We start from the raw sequence: 18,738 nt of genomic DNA on the forward strand, positions 1-18,738 counted from the left end.
GCATGCAGTTCTGTTCGCCCCAGCTCAAAAAGATCTACTAGAATTGGAAAAAGTACAGAAAAGAGAAACAAAAGGTGTATGAGTAAAGAGTGAAAGTTTATTTTGTAGGTTAAAAAAAAGCTCAAAAAGATCTACTAGAATTGGAAAAAGTACAGAAAAGAGAAACAAAAATGATAAGGGTATGGAATAGCTTCCATATGAGAAGAGATTAAAAAGCTTGGGATTGTTCGTCTTGGAAAAGAGATGACTGAGGGAGGGTCTGACAGGAATATAAAATCATTAATGGCATGGAGAAAGTGAATAAGGAAGTGTTATTGACCCTTTCACATAACGTACGATCCAGGGGTCACCCAATAAAATTAACAGGCAGCAGGTTCAAAACACATAAAAGGAAATACTTCTTCAGACAACAGAGTCAGCCTGTGTAACTTGTTGCTGGGGATACTGTGAAGGACAGAAGTATAACTGGGTTCAAAAAAGAGTTAGATAACTTTACAGAGGATATTTTCATCAATGGCTATTAGCCAAGATGGTCAAGGACTCAATCCCATGCTCTGGGTGTCCCTAAACCTCTGACTGCCAGACACTGGGACGGGATGGATCACTCAATGAACTACCCTGTTCTGTTCATACCCTCTAAAGCAGGGGTAGGCAACCTATGGCACACGTGCCAAAGGCGGCACGCGAGCTGATTTTCAATGGCACTCACACTGCCCGGGTCCTGGCCTTAAATGAGAGTGAATAAATGAAGACTCGGCACACCACTTCTGAAAGGTTGCCGACCCCTGCTCTAAAGTATCTGGCACCAGCCAATGTGAGAAGACAGGATATTGAACTAGATGGACCACATGTCTGATCCAGTATGGCCATTCTTAACTTTATGTTCTTAAGAATCTGCATTATTCCATTAAGATCATTCGGGTCAAAAGAAAAGACTGATAAAAGTGAATTTTCTGAAAGGACTCAATTTATTTTAACTTCAACAAATTATCAGATTTTCTTACAAATTTTCAGAAAATTCATTCTGTACACAGTAAGTGCTGTAAACTTAGTGAGGATACACTATTTTTCATACAAAGGAGGATTTATCCCTGCTTTAAGTGAAAAACTGAACTAACTATGGAGTCACAATCAGCATTTCCATAATTATGTTCTATATTTCTTAGGTATATCCAGTGCTACACTGTTGTAACAGAGAAAAATAAAAGCAAATTATTGGAAATTATCTGATGGCAGAATACAGATATGCCAATGAAAAAAGGGGTGGTCTGTACATAATGGGGAGTGGGGGTGAGGTGTCAGGTGAACTGGCTCTTGTTCATTACTCTACCATCCCTTTATTTTTCCTCTGTGAACTGAGGCAACTCACAGTCTCGAAAAAATTGGGATATAACCGGACAGGTATAATGAGTATACTGATGTTTGTAAAGCATGTTCCCATCCTTGGAGAATGCCAGTTTCACTCCACGATCACCTTTTAGAAAAAGCAGTGTTGATTCTATGGGTCATCACTTTAATTCAGTAGCTTTATTTTCAGACATTCCTGATCAATTTCTACTTCTAACATAGCTTTTCATTAAGAATTACTTAGATTCATTTGTATCTAATATCAAAGTAGCTTTTTTCTGGTGTAGTTTGACTGTTACAGAATCAACAAAAAAGTCAAATTACCGGTTTGATGCGAAGCTGGTCACCCACCACTTCCAATATGGCATGTTTTCGGGATACTCTCTTATCCGTAATCTGAAAAAAAGACAGGCAGTTGAGATAAGAGCAAATTATGGCACTCATATCTCGAATCATTATAGCAAACAAGCAAACAAAAATCAAATCAAGATAAATCAATAAGCAGATTACAAGGTCTCATCGAGTACAGTTCATACAGGCTGTAGGTTTCTGATGCCCTGTAAGTAGTTCCACATAACACAATTAGTTTAAAAAAATAAAGAAAAATTCTGTATTAGAACTAGATTAAAACATTAAGATCAAGATTTTCAGAACTGGGTGCCTGACGTTATACTATTTTAAATACAGAAATTAACTTTCTAGCCTCAGTGTGGAGAAAAGCTTGAGAATATGAGCCCTGCTGGCTCAAATATCCAAAGGCAAGCAAAAAAACCCCAGAATTTACCATTTGTTAAAATCTCATGATTTTTCAAGGTCTGACAGTGCTACTTAGAAGAGACAGTAATGTGTCTTGAAATGTTATAGAGTGCTGTGCTTGTCTCAAAGCTACTAGCATACAGAGAGCAGGAATTCATGTTTTCTATAAAGAAAGTTTCAGGGTAACTCCAGTAAATTCCACCACCACAGCAGACAAACAGTTAATCCTAGAAACACTGACACAAAAACTGAAGTAGAGACAGTACCCGGGGCTTACAAAACTCAGGAAAAAAGTTATTATTTCCTAAGAACTGGCATTACAAGAACATTTTGTGAGGAACACACTGTTTTAAAAAATTGAGATAATTTTTAATCCAGCGTAACAGATGCTAATTCTCCTGTTTTTTCATTTGGAGAAGTTTGGAGCTCTAATGAGATTTTGCCAGAGTCATTTGTTTTAATATTATTTATTACAGTGAGAGAGCTCTCTCTTCTGTATATGCAGCAAAACTAATACTGATGGGTTAACTAGAAACCTGCTGCTATTTGCAAGGAAAGTTCTTCCTGTTCATACATTTCCTTTAAGTGTGACATTCAAGACAGCAAAAAGATCCAATTACATCTTTGTAGGAAACTATAATTCATTTCTCTCAATGTTTATTCGGTTTAAAGGTGTGTATTCAAACTGGCAGAAAACTGCTACCAGAATTACAAGTGTATGTTGTGACCTCTAGTGAGGAACTATGTTACTTCACTTAACCAAATAAATTCATAAGAGAAAACACAGTCGCTCTATATGAGATTATTAGACAAGAAAATACATCTGAAAGATTACTGAAGGTAAAACGTGTTACATTTGACCAGTAAAAATTCAATTGAAAAAAATCGATTTTTTCTCTCATTGTAGGCACTTACTACAAACAAACATTGCATGCAAAATATTAAACAAGTGCTGCAAGAGCAAAGCTAGGGAAAGAAACAAAGCTTGCACAGGATAAGCATAAACGTGCTACTTCAGGACAGGGTCCTAACGTATTATCTTAAGAAGGAAGAAGAAACAGTTTAGAGCCCACTGAATCTGGACATAAAGGGAGTGTCACAGATGGGAGAAGGGGAATAGGTACTAGTCCAGGAGAAATTCACACCCTTAATGGCAAAAGCAGCATAAATTAAGAGGTGGCATGTTGTGTGAAATGTTCCAAGCCAGAGAGGGAATACAGTAAGCATGTGTATGGTGTATATATAGCAGTGTTGTAAGAAACAAAGTGCTGTATGATTACTGAGAACACCCTATTAGGTCCAAGTCACTAGAAACCCCATGACAATAAGAATGAGTACTGTTGTTGGCCAGGAAAAACAAAATTTACTATCCTTATTAGGAATCAAAGTCCAATTTTAGAACAAGATAATTAACTGGTAAAATAATCCATCAAGCTGCTATTGTGGCAAGAACAAGCCCATGATACCACAGGATCCTAATTAATGGCTAATGGCCATAAACCCTTGTACACACAATAACCTCAAGGTCAGTGCTTGGAAGGTGTGCAGTAGCACATAAGCGTCCATGATTCTGCCAGACTGCCAAGCATTCTACATGCCAATCTGAGGTAAGCAAATAAGAACCAACACACTCCATGAACAAAGATGGTAGCAGATTACATCACCATCATCACAGTGTGTGTGGGGGAGGGAGGAGGTCCCAGTGTATGTCTGCTACATGTCAGTGAGGAAGCCAAGCACATGTGATCATGGGACTTGCATTGATATTTGGGATAGTCATTGTGGGGCACTTCCCCTTTCCACTTCTGTCTATTAGTAGTGGCTATTATCTGAGCTGGGGTCTGCAGCTTCCATGGTTTTCACCAACGTTGATACAATGTTCATAGATAGAGATAAAGGAACTACACTGAGTTAGAAGATACTGTTCTCATATCTCTGCTGCTCTTAGTTTTGCCAGATGACAGAGAGAAATCAAAAGGACTCAGAGTGATTTCACTCCTGCTATTAAGAACGTGTGGTCAATTAAACGGATAACAGTGACAAGGTGGATGAGGGAATATCTTTTATTGGACAAACTTCTGTTGGTAAGAGAAACCAGGTATAATGAGTATAGCTACACAGAGCTCTTCATCTGCAAACAACTGATGGATCAGTTACATTCTGCTGTTTTAGAAAGCTATGAACACCAGCAGATGGAAGCATTAGAATAAAACAAAACACAGAAGCTTGGGGCGAGTAACAGAAATCCACCTCAATCTATAGAACCTTCCCAGCACCACTTTGATTGCTGCCAGGAGACTGAAGGCGGGGTAAAGCAACAAAGGGTATGTCTTCACTTACCGGAGGGTCCGGCGGCAGGCAATCGATGTTCTGGGATCAATTTATCGCGTCTGGTTAAGACGCGATAAATCGATCCCGGAAGTGCTCGCCGTCGACGCCGGTACTCCAGCTTGGCGAGAGGAGTACGCGGCATCGACGGGGGAGCCTCCGTGCCGCGTCTGGACCCACGGTAAGTTCGGACTAAGGTACTTCGAATTCAGCTACGTTATTAACGTTATTAATTTGCGTACCTTAGTCAGCAGTGGGGACTTAGTGGGGACCAGGCCAAAGGCACCCAAGCCAGCATGGCTCTGCAGCAATCAGGAGGTTCTGAGAGAGCAAGCTGAGAGAGAGTTCTTTCTTTTTATCAGCCAGAGGCTGCTGGTATGGCTTTCTATTTTCAAACACCCACTAGGCAGAAACCAATACGAAAACTGGAGCATGATCTGAGCCAAGTCCACTGATAAGAATCCTAGCACCAGCCCCTCTACCAACAGTTGGGTGTGAGGGCTGGAATTCTCAGTGTGTTGCCTTTGGATCTCTCAAACTTCCCCGCCACTGCTCATCTTTCCTACTGGTCTCTTGCTAGTAGGTGTCTTACATTTTTTCAGCCCTACTCCAGTTCTACAAATGAGGTTTTGACATAGTGGACATGATTTCATCTCTTTCCACAGAAGGACAAGGTAGTTAATATGGGAAGAAGTGTTCCCACTGCCAATGGCCTGCTCATATCCACTGACATTTCCAGTGCCAGAGAAAGTGATCCAAACAAATCTTTCACACATCCCCACATTAAACAGGGGAAGCGTTGCCTGCAAAGATCTTATCAGCAGCCTCCCCCAAGTAAAGCCTTCCTCAACTGACATCCTCAGAGCTTCAGAAATCCGAAGATCGTAGAGCAGTCAAGTCTAACATATTACAACAGCAGGTCTGGGAGCCTCATGAAGCGGTCCTCCTCCATTCTTTAGCTACTAGCTTAGCCTTTGAAAATCAATTAAGCATGCAGACAAGCAACTAAACCAGTTCTCATTAAAGCAAATGCTGACAAAGTAAAATACACCTCTACCTCGATATAACGCTGTCCTCAGGAGCCAAAAAATCTTACTGCGTTATAGGTGAAACCGTGTTATATTGAACTTGCTTGGATCCACTGGACTGCGCAGCCCCCCCCCCCCCCCCCGGAGCACTGCTTTACCGCATTATATCCAAATTCATGTTATATCGGGTCGCGTTATATCAAGGTAGCAGTGTATATTAGAAGTCAGCTAGCAGGTATTCTATGTATTAGTAAGGAATACATTCAAGCCATAAAACATTACAAAATGAAAAAATGCCTCAGTTAAACTAAAGTCAAATATAATTCAACAGCACAGATCAGAAACAGCCTAGTGGTCCAATTCTGAAATACAGCCCATGAAGAAGCAACATTTCCCTGTGCACAACTCTTTGAACCAACCACAAACTCATCTTAAAACTACATTATATATGTTCTTAAAATACAAATACAAAAGTGAACCCAGGTATACATGAGAAACAACAAATGGCCATCTAATAGCAGAAAGTAACTTAAATGACAATAATCCAGGGTGGATAAAAATTAATGATTTTTAAAAAAAAAACAATAAAAAATAGAATTTTATTTAAATCAGATTTTTTTGATAAAATGCTTTTTGAGGAAAAAACCTATCTAAAGATAGTTTTAATTAAGATACATTATAGCTCAAAAATATCTCATCATGGAATAGGGATTATAAATTCTAATTCTAGAGTATGAGACAATATATTCATGTAATGTTTAAGAAAAGTTTTGTAAATGAGTTCCAATAATTCATGGATTAGGGATCCAATCTTATGCGGTTCCAGGGGCTTCTGTATAGATTATTCAGGTTAATCTTTCTATCTACCCAATGGGACTCAGTGCTCAGTCTAGAAGATACCATCAGAGATGCTTAGCTTTGCAGTTCTCAAACTGTAGATTTGTATCTTCAGAGATAATATGCTTATTAACAGCAAAAAATGTTTAAAAAAAAAATAAATAAATAATGCACCTCTACCCCGATATAACGCGACCCGATATAACACGAATTCGGATATAACGCGGTAAAGCAGCGCTCCAGGGGGGCGGGGCTGCGCACTCCAGCAGATCAAAGCAAATTCGATATAACGCGATTTCACCTAAAACACGGTAAGATTTTTTGGCTCCTGAGGACAGTATTATATCAGAGTAGAGGTGTATATAGAAGTCAGAAATAACAGACCTCAACCCTATTGTCCCTCTGCAAATGTGTGTATACAGAGTCAATCCCTTACCTCTCTCTAAAAGTGCAAAGTTTCAAAAAGTTCAATGAATAGAAGATTGTTGGGGGCGGAATAGATCTGGACAAGGAGAAGAAGTCTGGAGATAAATGTGAGAAGGGAGGGACAGGCAGTAGAAACAAAAGAGAAACTGTTTGAGCAGCATACTCCAGAAGTCTTGAAGTCTTTCTGAGTGTAGCCTTCACTGGTTTGAGATCTACCATACCATTCTCTCACTAGAAAGGAAAACCTATAATGTCAGCAAGCTGTAAAAGAGACCCGGTTTGGGAATAAGAACCATTTAAGAAATATGTTTGCTGATATGTTTTAAAGAAAGTTACACCAGTGAACTGGTGGAAGTCACTTAAGCTCTTGGATTCAGAGACTGTTGAAGTGATAATCTCACTTTTAATAGCAGTAGCTTCTTCTGCTGGTGTAGAAAGAATATTTTCTTCCTTTGGACTAATTCATTCCAAACTGAGAAATCGTTTGGGACCTGAAAAAGCAGGAAAGCTTGTTTTTCATTTCCAGATTATGAACAAACAGGAAAATGAAGGTGAAGATGACTGAGTGAGCTGCAGAAGCCAATATTTTAACTTTCTCATGTTGACCTGGCTGACAGAGTCAATTTAATTGTTGTTTTTTTGTTTTTGAATATTTAACTATTTTAGTTAAAAACAATTTTAACAAAAACAAACCTGATTTTAAAAAACCTGAATGTTTAACTAAATTCAAAAAATCATATGCTTGTTTTGTTAAAATATTATATGTTTGCTGTTGAAGAAAAAAATCCAGAATACATAACATTGTTGTTTTAGTTATATAAAACAATTTCAATGTCTGTCTGGTGATGTTCTCCTCCTAATACAGCATGGCAAGAAAATCCTCCAAATATTAATGATTAACCCATTGAATTGGAGATAGTTCACCTCCCAATGACTTCATAAATATCTGCTTCAATTACCTTTGGTAAATGAAATAACCAATCATTCATTTTCTGATATAGCTGTAAAACTCATCTGAAAAGTTTTCCAAATAAATCACTTAAAAAATGTATAGTGTGTACCTTCCAAAAATGAAACCTGCATCTATCTCTGAGTTTTGAAGAATATGTATTAAGGTTATAACAACCAACAAGAATGCCCTTTTATGTAGAAATCCATGATTAAATCGAGTTTTCCTGACTAGTGATTTAAATCAAATCCACCCTGGAATAATCTGACTAGCTGAAAAGGCTTCCAGTCTATGCATATGAAGACTATGTAGCTTTTAAACCAGTCAGATTGCTTATGCCCCTCACACACACACACTTTCATAACTATTTGACCCCTGTGCTGATCTGTCTACCTGTTCCACTCACAGAGTTTCATTTACTATGCATTAATATTGTTGCAAGTGCTTGATTTTCTCCAGGAAAACTTTGAAGCTTGGGCAGCAGAGTCGGACAATCTGAATACGTACTTCAGGAAGTTCCCATTTATTTATTATATAGCTATATTACTAGAGAGAAGCCTAGAACAGGACAGCTGCTTGTTTTTAATGTAATGCTAATTATGCTGACTGTGAATGAGCCATCATGCCAATTGGAAAAATGTACCTGCCCTCTTCAGAGGAAGACCAGTCAAAGGGACAAACACAAAATAATGGTTTAGTGCAAAAACCCTAGGCAATAAAGGATACCTAAATGTGAAAAGGGCCCAATTTGAATGCAACCAGAAGAATTTATTTTAAAAAGACTGGCTCCCTCCCCTCACTACACCTTTCCTATCACTACAAACTACAGCAGATGGATTCTTTAACAGCATAAATGGGATATATTAATCTGGGTATTTAATATGGTGCTTAGCCCTCTGGGCTGGGATTATGCAGACATGTGTCTACCTCAGAGCTGGAAAAAAAGATGGAATGTTAAGTAATTTAGTGTATTAGAATGTGTAGAACACTGAAAGTTGTATTTATTTTCCACTACTTATACAAGTATCAGGGGGTAGCTGTGTTAGTCTGTATCCACAAAAACAACAAGGAGTCAAGTGGCACCTTAAAGACTAACAGATTTATTTGGGCATAAGCTTTCGTGGGTAAAAAAACCCACTTCTTCAGATGCATGGAGTGAAAATTACCAACTTATTACAACTAATTACTACATATACAGTTTCATTTTTGCATTCCACATCTAGCATAATGAATCCACACTGATCAGTTTCACAAGCTTTTCTAGTCAATCTCACTTTTCTCATGCACACTATTCTGACTCTGGGCACTAGCATTACAGAAGAGTAAATTAAACACAGAAAACAGCTGATCAAATTCTGCCCCTAGTTAAATCCACTGGTTTGTACAGGGTGTAACTAAGGGCAAAAATGTATCATTTTTAAATGAGTTTAAAAATACTAACACCATTTGTATTAGATTATCTTGAACTCTCTCCCCCAAATCTAAAACTACTTAACAGACTCGTATATAAGCTTTTGGTAAATGCAGCCACATTTGCCAACTAGAGAAAGATACCATAGCAATTAGGTACTAAGCGTTGATATGGCTGAGTGAAGTGAGTGCAAGCCCTGGTCTACACTGAACATTTAGACTGACATAACTACATCGCTCAGGGGTGTAAGAAATTCACACCCTTGAGTGCCATAGTTAAGCCAACCTTAAGAATTCCAAGTTAAGAATTCTTCTGCTGGCCCAGCTACTGCCGCTCAGGGATGTGGAATATCTACACCAATGGAAAAATCCCTTTCCTAGATATAGGAAGGGTCTATGCTATGGTGCTAAAGCTGTACAGCAGTCACTGTAGCACCGATAGTGTAGACATACCTCGAAACTATCTGCAAAAAAAGTTTTGTTGGAAGAGACACGGCCAACTTAAGTCACATCTTTCTGAAATGTTATTACCAACCTATTGTTACAAGTATACCTGAAGTTACTATTGAGAAAATTGTTTCACTTTAAATTTGTATACAGTGCTTCAGGAGAAGAGGTGATTTTTCTGGAGGATGCCATCTTGTGCTCTAAAGCAGTGTTTCCTGAACGGTGGGTTGCAGGCCCAGCGCAGAGAGGAAGCCACAGGAAGGAGTGGCAGGCTTGAAAAGTGAGCCTGTCCTGCTCTCACTAGCAGTAGCAGCTCCTGCCCCACAGGGGTGAGCCTGCCTCCCCACTCCGGACATTGTGACCTGGCACACAGGTCACATCCCCACTCAGGTTTCACCCAGCCATCAGGACAAACCTGAGTGGTGCTGAGACCCAGTGCGCCAGGTCACAACACCCAGAGCAGCGAGCCAGGCCCTGCCCTGTAGGACTGGAACCACTGCTGCTAGGTGAGTGTGAGGCAGGTTTGCTCTCCAACTTCCTCCCAGGGCAGGGCCTCCCCTCTGCATTGGGCTGGGATTAAGGTTGAAGTGTCAGGGCAGAAGGTACTGCTGCAGGTGGTCAATGCCCCCTCAGTGGAGCAAAGAGGCAGTGGAGAACACCACCAGCCTATGAAGTGGGCCCCACAAACATGCACATTTGGACCCTGGGTGGATCGCGCACACACACGAAGGAGAGAAAATGCAATTGGTGAGTCACCTTCATAAAAAATTTGGGAACCGCTGCTCTAAATCTTAAGATTTCACTCAAAAAATAAATAAAAAAAATAAAAAAGGAGGGGACTTTTGCCCATATGGTTGCAAAGATTACACTTCTCACATTAAATGTAATGGGTGCAGTGAAATTAGCACAAGGAAGTCGGAAAAAAGAGCTCTGAGAAAAATGTGCATTGTCCCTATACATTTCAATGGGTTGGGAACTCTGAAGGCTACTGTTAAGGATATGTTAACATTATTAGTTATTTCACAGTTGATGAAAGCACACAAGAGCACAAGACAATATTGTGTTATTATTCAAGTTTCCTGTAAGTGAAGTCTTGCTTTGATGTCTCAGAGCAGAACTTAGTTTGTGTTGGCAGAAAGTTTGGAAGACTGATGCTATTCCCTCTCCCCTGTTCAACCCCTAATTTCCTCTGATTTGGGAGAGAATCGGGAAAGCGATGTTTATGCAAACAGGAAAATAAGTCAGTGTCGCCAACCCATACAATTTGTTAGTCTCATAATGTTTAGAATTTCTCTTAAAGCCCCAGCTCCTAGAGTCACGCTAAAGGAGAATCTCTGTTTTTGTTAACACAAGTTTCCTATCGCTCCAGATTATGGAGAAACGCTTGAAAGGAGCTGGAGGGCTCTGATTCCACCTTCCTCTGTAGGGGGGGCCAGCCTCTATTCCACCCTGGCCCCATGGCCTGACGGGGATATTGATTAGTGGCTCATCTGTGGAGCCGTGAGCAGGGGCATGTACCTGGCACAGTTCACCCCCATCCCTGACACCCGCCCCTTTTGTGGTATGAGGGAGAACCTGGTGCATGCTTATCTCGAATGCGTCAGGTTGCAGCCCCTCCAGAACCTCCTGCTGAAATTCTAACTGCACTTTTCCCCACACCTGCTTATATTTACACACCCTGTCCATGGCCCCACCAAGTCACAAGACCACCTCATCAACCTCCTCCTCGCCCTGGCCAAAGTAGCCTCTACAACACCAGGAGGAGGATGTTAGATGAGGGAGTGCTCCGCGACTGGGGGGGGGGGGGGGGGGGGGCCTATTTCTGCTCCTCCCTGGTCTCACGCATCCGGGCAGAGTTCCTTTGGGCAGCACCCGCTGGCACCCTAAACAGGTCTGAGGCACAGTGGGCACTGTCCAGGGTTTTCTGCTTGGTGTCCCCCTCTAGGGCCCTAGTTCTGAACCTGTGATCATCACTCCTGACCCTGTCATTCCTTAGTTGCCCCCATCTTCATTTGGTTCCCGGGGCCAGAGGTCCCCCCGCAAGGCTGTGGATGACATCTGAGAGCCTTAGCTCTGCCGGAGGCCCATGGTCCCTTCCAGCCCCAAGTGGAACTTGTGGGGTGTGCAGCGCCCGGCCCACTGAGGCTATGGGCAGGCCCGCGCCAGGCCTCCCCCGAGGCGGCTCCTGGGCTCGCTGGCACTGGGCTGGGGGCTGCAGCGGCCGCGCTGGGCAGCGGGGTCAGGGAGCCCCCCAACCCCCCTGCCGAGGAGCCAGACTTACTCCCAGCAGGGGGCCTCTTCCCAGCACTGTCTGGCCGGGCTGCAGCGCCACCGGGCAGCCCCCGTCCGCGGGCGCTAGCTCGAACCCCGGCATGGGCGTCGCTGGGGGGCTCTCCGCCTGCGGGCAGGGAGCAGGCCCCGCTATCCCCTCCGGAAACTCGCACCACGCAGGGAGGTTCGTCTCCCTTCCGTTTCCCTCCGTGCTAGGAGGCGGGGCAGGCGACCGCTGTTTGTGTTTAAATCCCCGCACCACCGCCCACGGCTTGGCCGGCCATCCCGGAAACGGTAGTTTCCAACTCACACCCTCCCCGCCCGGCCGCGCTTGAGCGTTGCCGCGGGGAAACTACAAATCCCGGCGTGCCCCGCCTCAACAGCCCCCGCCGCATGCGCATTGCCTCGGGAAGCCAGTGGGCGGCGGTGTAAACAAACAAGTTCGAATGGGGGAGACGTTTAAACCGTCACCTGGGGGCAGCAGCGCGGGGCCAGGTAGGGGGCGGCCTGCGGGGCTGGAATTTCCCTCCACCCGCCTTCGCCGCGGGCGGCTGGGGGATGAGAGCGGGCTCCAGCCACGGCTTGGCCAGGCGAGCTCCGAGGCGGGGCCGGGCTCGGCAGCGGGCAAAGGGCGCCTGATGGTTGAGCAGAGGCAGGGCACCGTCTGTCTCTTGCCTGGGGACTGGGCACAGGGCACCGTCTATCTCTTGCCTAACGCCTGGAGGCTGGGCTAGCCTAGCCTTAGCACTTTGCACAGCCAGGGTGCGAGGCATAGCACGCTGTTTAATACATGAGGCACTTTAACATAACCTTCACAATTAGAGTTAACTTGGTGAAAGTTAACTCCATGTATTCTGTAATTGAGATCAGTGACCAGGGCATGCCACCAGCTACATGTGAGGCTGTTTAGTGACCACTGTACTTCCTCACCCCCAGGGTTACTCATGGTGGATGTACTGAGGCATTAAATTATGCAGAAAGCCTCAAAGAAGAACAAACAGGCACTTGCTTCGTATAAAGATCTGACCGTCCTTCCTCCAGCCAAGAAAAAAGAGGAAAATCGGGAGGACTTTGTAGAGCTGCTGCCTCCAGAAGTCAGTTTTAAAATTTTCAGTGAACTGGATATTCAGAGCTTATGCAAAGCTGCAGTGACATGCAAGAGCTGGAATCGTGCAATTGAGAACAGTGACCATTTGTGGAAACATCACTGTTTAACTGTAAGAGCTGTCTGTCAGCGAGAGATAGACTGTGATCGAGGAAATGGATATTCGTGGAAGGTAAATTTAAGAACATGGACTGTCTAGCTTTGGGAAACTGGGTAGCTTTCAGGATGAGTATTAAGATATGTGAGGTTCTCTCCTGATCAGTATTTCTGATCCATCCAAGGTCAAGAGCAATTCAAAGTTGTTACCATCTAATAGCTGCAGCCTGTGAGATCTCAGGGCTTGTTTACACTACAAAATTAAGATGACTTAAGTCGAAGTACAGCCTCCACAGTAATTAAAAGCAGTAGTTCACAGCCACACTTACTCCTTCAGTCGGCAGTGCACGTCCTCACCAGGAGTGCTTCCACCAACTGAAGTGGGGCATTATAGGACACAGATCTGGAGCCTATCAGCCCAAGCTGTCAGTGGGGTGCAGGGCTCACCCAGCTGTCAGTGCCAGGGCATGGGGGCCCCAGCTGCGAGCAAGCACCCACAACTGACAGCTCAGGCTATCCCCACCAGAGAGTAGAAGGACTCCGGCTGACAGCCAACAGGCTATGTCAGTTAATCACTGTCTAACTGCATCAACATAAGCGCTACACCTCTCATGGAGATGGAGTTATGTCAGCGTAGCAGGTGACTTCCTTCATCAGAAGCCGCATTCTAATGTAGACTGACATAATTAGGTCATAATACGCCACCTTGCATCAACCTAACTCTGTAGTGTAGACCAGACCATAGTGAAATAGTATCACGAACACCATCACAACTGGCAGTCTGTGCAGAGATGCCAAAAAATAAGAGTACCATAGAGACAGTGAACTTACCTGGTCCCTGAGAAATGATCAGTCCAGCTCTGGAATGGAACACATTGCGAAAGGGACACAGTTTTACATACATGTTCCCCGTAATTTTACTTCAGTGGAATACTCCTGCTGGGAGAAAAGGGGTTCCTGGAATCTGCTGATCTAGAGAAGTTTTTGCCCCTACACACCTCTTAAACCAGATACAGCTAGGGGTCAAAGAACCAGCTGCTTTAGAACCCCCTTACCCAGCACCATTGCAGCTGCTACTCAAAACAGTGAGGAGGAGTTGAACATGTTGAGTGAAATCCTATTGAGGAATGGAGAAAGCATGAACTCTGGCAACTTAAGTGTTAAAATATAATTAGGAAGGCCAAAAAAAAATTTGAAGAACAGCCAGCGAAAGACTCAGAGTAATAACAAAAACATTTTTAAGTACATCAGAAGCAGGAAGCCTGCTAAACAACCAGTGGGGCCAGATTCCCAAACCTGAGCCATTCTTTTTAGGTGACAAATCTGAGGAATGTCTCAGACTGAGGTGTCATTAGAGGAGGTTTTGGAACAAATTAATAAACAGTAATAAGTCACCAGGACCAGAGGTATTCACCCAAGAGTTCAGAAGGAACTAAAATATGAAGTTACAGAACTACTAAACTTATCATTTAAATCAGCTTCTGTACCAGATGACTGGAGGACAGCTAATGTGATCCTAATTTTTGAAAAAGGGCTCCAGAGGCAATCCTGGTGATTAAGGGTCAGTAAACCTAACTTCAGTACCAGGCAAATTGGTTGAAACTATCGTAAAGAAAAGAATGATCAGACACATGATTTGTGGAGGAAGGGTCTACAAAAAGTATTAAGGGAAATCATGCCTCAGCAATCTACTAGAATTCTTTGAGGCCATCAACAAGCATGTGGACAAAGGTGATCCAGTGGATATAGTGTACTGAGATCTTCTGAAAGTCTTTGACAAGGTTTCAGAGTAGCAGCCGTGTTAGTCTGTATCCGCAAAAAGAACAGGAGTACTTGTGGCACCTTAGAGACTAACAAATTTATTAGAGCATAGAAGTGGGCTGTAGTCCACGAAAGCTTATGCTCTAATAAATTTGTTAGTCTCTAAGGTGCCACAAGTACTCCTCCTTTTGACAAGGTTCCTCATCAAAGGCTCTTGAGCAAAGTAAGTTCTCATGGGGAGGGTCCTACTAAATTCACTGTCCATTTTGGTCAATTTCACGCTGATAGGATTTTTTAAATGGTAAATTTCATGATTTCAGCTATTTAAATCTGAAATTTCACAGTGTTGTAATTGATGGGGTCCTGACCCAAAAAGAAGTTGTAGGGGGTTGCAAGTTTATTGTAGGGTGGTTGCTGTACTGCTACCCTTACTTCTGTACTGGTGCTGGCAGCGGCTCTGCCTTCAGAGCTGAGCAGCTGGAGAGTGGTGGCTGCTGGTCGGGAGCCCAGCTCTGAAGGCAGAGCTGCTGTCTGCAGCAGCACAGAAGTAAGGATGACATGGTATGGTATTGCCACCCTTACTTCTGTGCTGCTGCCTGCAGAGCTGGGCCATCAGTCAGTAACTGCCTCTCTCTAGCCATCCGGCTCTGAAGGAAGCAATGCAGAAGTAAGGGTGGTATGGTATGGTATTGCCACCCTTCTGCACTGCTGCTGGCAGGGCGCTGTCTTCAGAGCTGGACACCTGGCCAACAGCTGCCACTCTCCAGCCGCTCAGCTCTGAAGGCAGCACAGAAGTAAGGGTGGCAATACCACAGACTCCTTAAAATAACCTTGTGACCCCCCCCCCCCATTTGAGAAATGTTGGTCTCCCCCATGAAATCTGTATAGTATAGGGTACAAGCACACAAAAGACCAGATTTCACAGGGGAGACCAGCTTTCACGGTCTGTGATGCGTTTTTCATGGCCGTGAATTTGGTAGGGCCCTACTCATGGGATAAGAAGGTCCTCTCCTGGATCGGTAACTGGTTACGAGATAGGAAACAAAGGGTAGGAATAAATGGTCAGTTTTCAGAATGGAGAGAGGTAAATAGTGGTGTCCCCCAAGGGTCTGTACTGGGACCAGTACTGTTTAACATATTAATAAATGAGCTGGAAAAAGGGGTAAACAGTGAGGTGGCAAAATTTGTAGATGATACAAAACTACGCAAGATAGTGAAGTCCCAGGCAGACTGCAAAGAGCTACAAAAGAATCTCACAAAACTAGGTGACTTGGCAATAAAATGGCAGATGAAATTCAATGTAGATAAATGCAAAGTAATGCACATTGGAAAACAATCCCAACTATACATGTAAAATGATGGGATCTAAATTAGCTGTTACCACTCAAGAAAGGGGATAGATAGTAAGACAGAAAATATCATATTGCCTCTGTATAAATCCATGGTATGCTCACATTTTGAATACTGCGTGCAGATATGTCATCCCATCTCAAAAAAGATATATTGGAATTGGGAAAAGTACAGAAAAGAGCATCAAACATGATTAGAAGTATGGAACAGCTTCCATATGAGAAGAGATTAATAAAATGGATTTTTCAGCTTGGAAAAGAGACTACTAAGGTTATGATAGAGGTCTAGAAAATCAAGACTGATGTGGAGAACGTAAATAAAATAGGAGAAGGTGTTATTTACTCTAACACAAGAACTCAGGGTCACCAAATGAAATTAATAGGCAGCAAATTTAAAACAAACAAAAGGAAGTATTTCTTCACATGACATACAGTCAACCTGTGGAACTCTTTACCAGAGGATATTGTGAAGGCCAAGACTATAACAGCATTCAAAAAGAACTAGCTATGTTCATGGAGGATAGCTATTGATGGACCTATTAGCCAGGATGGGCAGGGATTCAAAGCCATGCTCTGAAGTTTCCCTAGCCTCTGTTTGCCAGAAACCTGGAATGGGTGACAGGGGATGGATCACTTGATGATTACCTGTTCTGTTCATTCCCTCTGAAGCACCTGGCATTGGCCACTATCAGAAGACAGGGTACTGGGCTAGATGGACCACTGGTCTAACCCAGTATGGCCGTTCTTATGACAGCTATAGCATCATACTTATAGAATCCAGCCTGCAGGACTTAGCAGCTCAGAGAGGGAATGGATTCAGACATTGCAACTACCACCCTCAATCAGCACTAGTTTGAAAGAAAGTACAGCCACCTCTTTTGGGGCTTTAAGTCTACTTCTGCATAGATCACTGGTCAGTGGAATTCAGAGTTACACAGTTTTAGACTCATTTCCTCTCTGAGGAAGTGTTTTAGTAGTTCAGTATGAGGCAAGAGCTCACAAGGAGGCAAGGCTGTGAGCAGATGGAGTACTCATGCTGCTCTGAAGATAGTAGACACACTGAAATCCAAACTCAACACCTTCCTGGCATCTGACTTCATTAACAAAGCAAACATCACAAATCCTAGTCCAGACTTTCTCCAGTTATATGGCCATTTCCATGTCTCCTCCCATAGGCCTTCTCTGCCCTAGATCCTTCTCCCAGACAGCTAATTCTACCTCCTAATGTCCAGGGTTGAGGTAACAAGCTACATGTGTCAAAAAGTCAATAAGTTAGTACCTCCCTGCATGAGCAGGGAACATCCCAACAGAGGAACCCAACCACCCTGTTGTTAGAGCATACAAGAGAGTTTGTATTATTTTGGGGCCTGCAGAATAGGGAAGAGAAATAGAAAGATTTAAAAAAAAATTACTTTAGGGTAGGGATTTGGCTTGAAAGGGTGGGGATGAGAGGCAGATGATTTGAGAAGTGAGAATGATCCCCATGTTACTCTGAAGAATGTGAAGTTAGCCCTGGTCCACTAGAGGGCATTTGTGCACCTATGTATTGCATTGAGGGCCCAGACACCCAAATGTATTATAATGTAGAGGCTTTTTCTGGTGTAAAACTTTAGTTCTTCCAACTTCCAATGTTTACATTGGCTTCTGCTTAGTTTATTCAAGTTTTTCAAGGCTTTTTAACTGTTTGCTCTGTATCAGGTCACTCTACTGAGAAACTACTGGAAGAGCAAAGTGAAGCATGAATGGCTAAGTGGAAAATATAGCAACATTCACTCACGCTGTGGCTTACCAGAAAAAAGCATGTATCCCATGGATGCTGATACATGGGGAGAAATACTGGAAGCAGAACTGGAGAGATAAGAAACCACATGGATCTTAAATAGCAAGAAATGGCACAGAACTGACTGTTTTTACTGTAAATATTTAGCCATTCACACCAGTGACATTTGCAAATATGTAATAGAAACTTCACTGGAAAAAATGTATAAATACAGAGTTTATTTTTATTTTGCACTTTATCAGAACAGCTTGTTGTAAAAACCCTGAATGAGATATAAACTATACAATGTAATTATTTTTAAAGATCTGCTGTACTGTTACACAGATGTTAAGTCTTGGACTGACTTTTCATTAGGCACTTTTTGAAAAAATAGAAAACAAATTAGTTTTTTTTTTCCACTTGAAATTCGTATGAAACAGAACCATGAGAAGACCATAGGCATGGGAAATGGAGGGGATTGACTACCGTATTAGCATCAAAGCCACTGGGTATGAACTCCTTCAGGCTGGCCCTCTTTACCATCAGGTTCTACTTGAAGTACAGTTATGGTCAGAAGAGTGACTGTAGTAGTGCCTCCTTCTTAGTCCACTGACCTGCTCCTAGTGTGTATTCAATCACAGCAACAAAAATCAGCAGTTAAGTTTTATCTTTTACTACTGCAGAAACTACTATGGGTAACTGAGCTGGATATACTTTGACTTAATTCAGGTTACATTAAGATTTATAGTAGAGTTCTCCTTGAAATGGAATAAGGGTTACATTTCTCCAATAAACCTCTTTAAATCTAGAGTTGAAACCTCACATACAATAGGAAGGGAATTCAGTCATCCTCTTACCCTCACCCAACC

General features: G+C 42.7%; 2 protein-coding genes across 4 annotated transcripts in view; one reads left to right on the forward strand and one right to left on the reverse strand.

Annotated features, from left to right (window-relative positions):
- APLF (aprataxin and PNKP like factor) overlaps positions 1-12,075 on the reverse strand; it is a 101,389-nt gene extending 89,314 nt beyond the window's left edge. For all 3 annotated transcript variants that reach the window (XR_010599948.1, XM_005312352.4, XM_065589676.1), the window contains exons 1-2: positions 11,810-12,075; positions 1,672-1,743 (exon numbers count right to left, since the gene is read on the reverse strand). Coding sequence is in view for 2 of the 3 variants with exons in the window: in XM_005312352.4 (XP_005312409.2) it covers positions 1,672-1,743; positions 11,810-11,902 (165 nt within the window). In the remaining variant the exon portion in view is untranslated. The remainder of the gene's footprint in view (positions 1-1,671; positions 1,744-11,809) is intronic.
- Positions 12,076-12,179: 104 nt separating this feature from the next.
- On the forward strand, positions 12,180-18,209 carry FBXO48 (F-box protein 48). Its single transcript, XM_005312351.4, has 3 exons — positions 12,180-12,294; positions 12,736-13,076; positions 17,809-18,209. The coding sequence occupies exons 2-3, from the start codon at positions 12,771-12,773 to the stop codon at positions 17,968-17,970; spliced, it is 468 nt and encodes a 155-aa protein (XP_005312408.1). The 5' UTR covers positions 12,180-12,294; positions 12,736-12,770; the 3' UTR covers positions 17,971-18,209.
- The last annotated feature ends 529 nt before the right edge of the window (positions 18,210-18,738 follow it).

This window comes from Chrysemys picta, chromosome 3 (genome assembly GCF_011386835.1).
Source record: "Chrysemys picta bellii isolate R12L10 chromosome 3, ASM1138683v2, whole genome shotgun sequence".
NCBI lineage: Eukaryota > Metazoa > Chordata > Testudines > Emydidae > Chrysemys > Chrysemys picta.

What these genes read in the sequence shown, in the direction of transcription:
- FBXO48 (XM_005312351.4), top strand. Translation starts at nt 12,771, where the DNA reads ATGCAGAAAGCCTCAAAGAAGAACAAACAGGCACTTGCTTCGTATAAA. An exon ending in GAAATGGATATTCGTGGAAG is followed by an intron (nt 13,077 to 17,808) that starts GTAAATTTAAGA and finishes GCTCTGTATCAG; the next exon opens with GTCACTCTACTGAGAAACTA.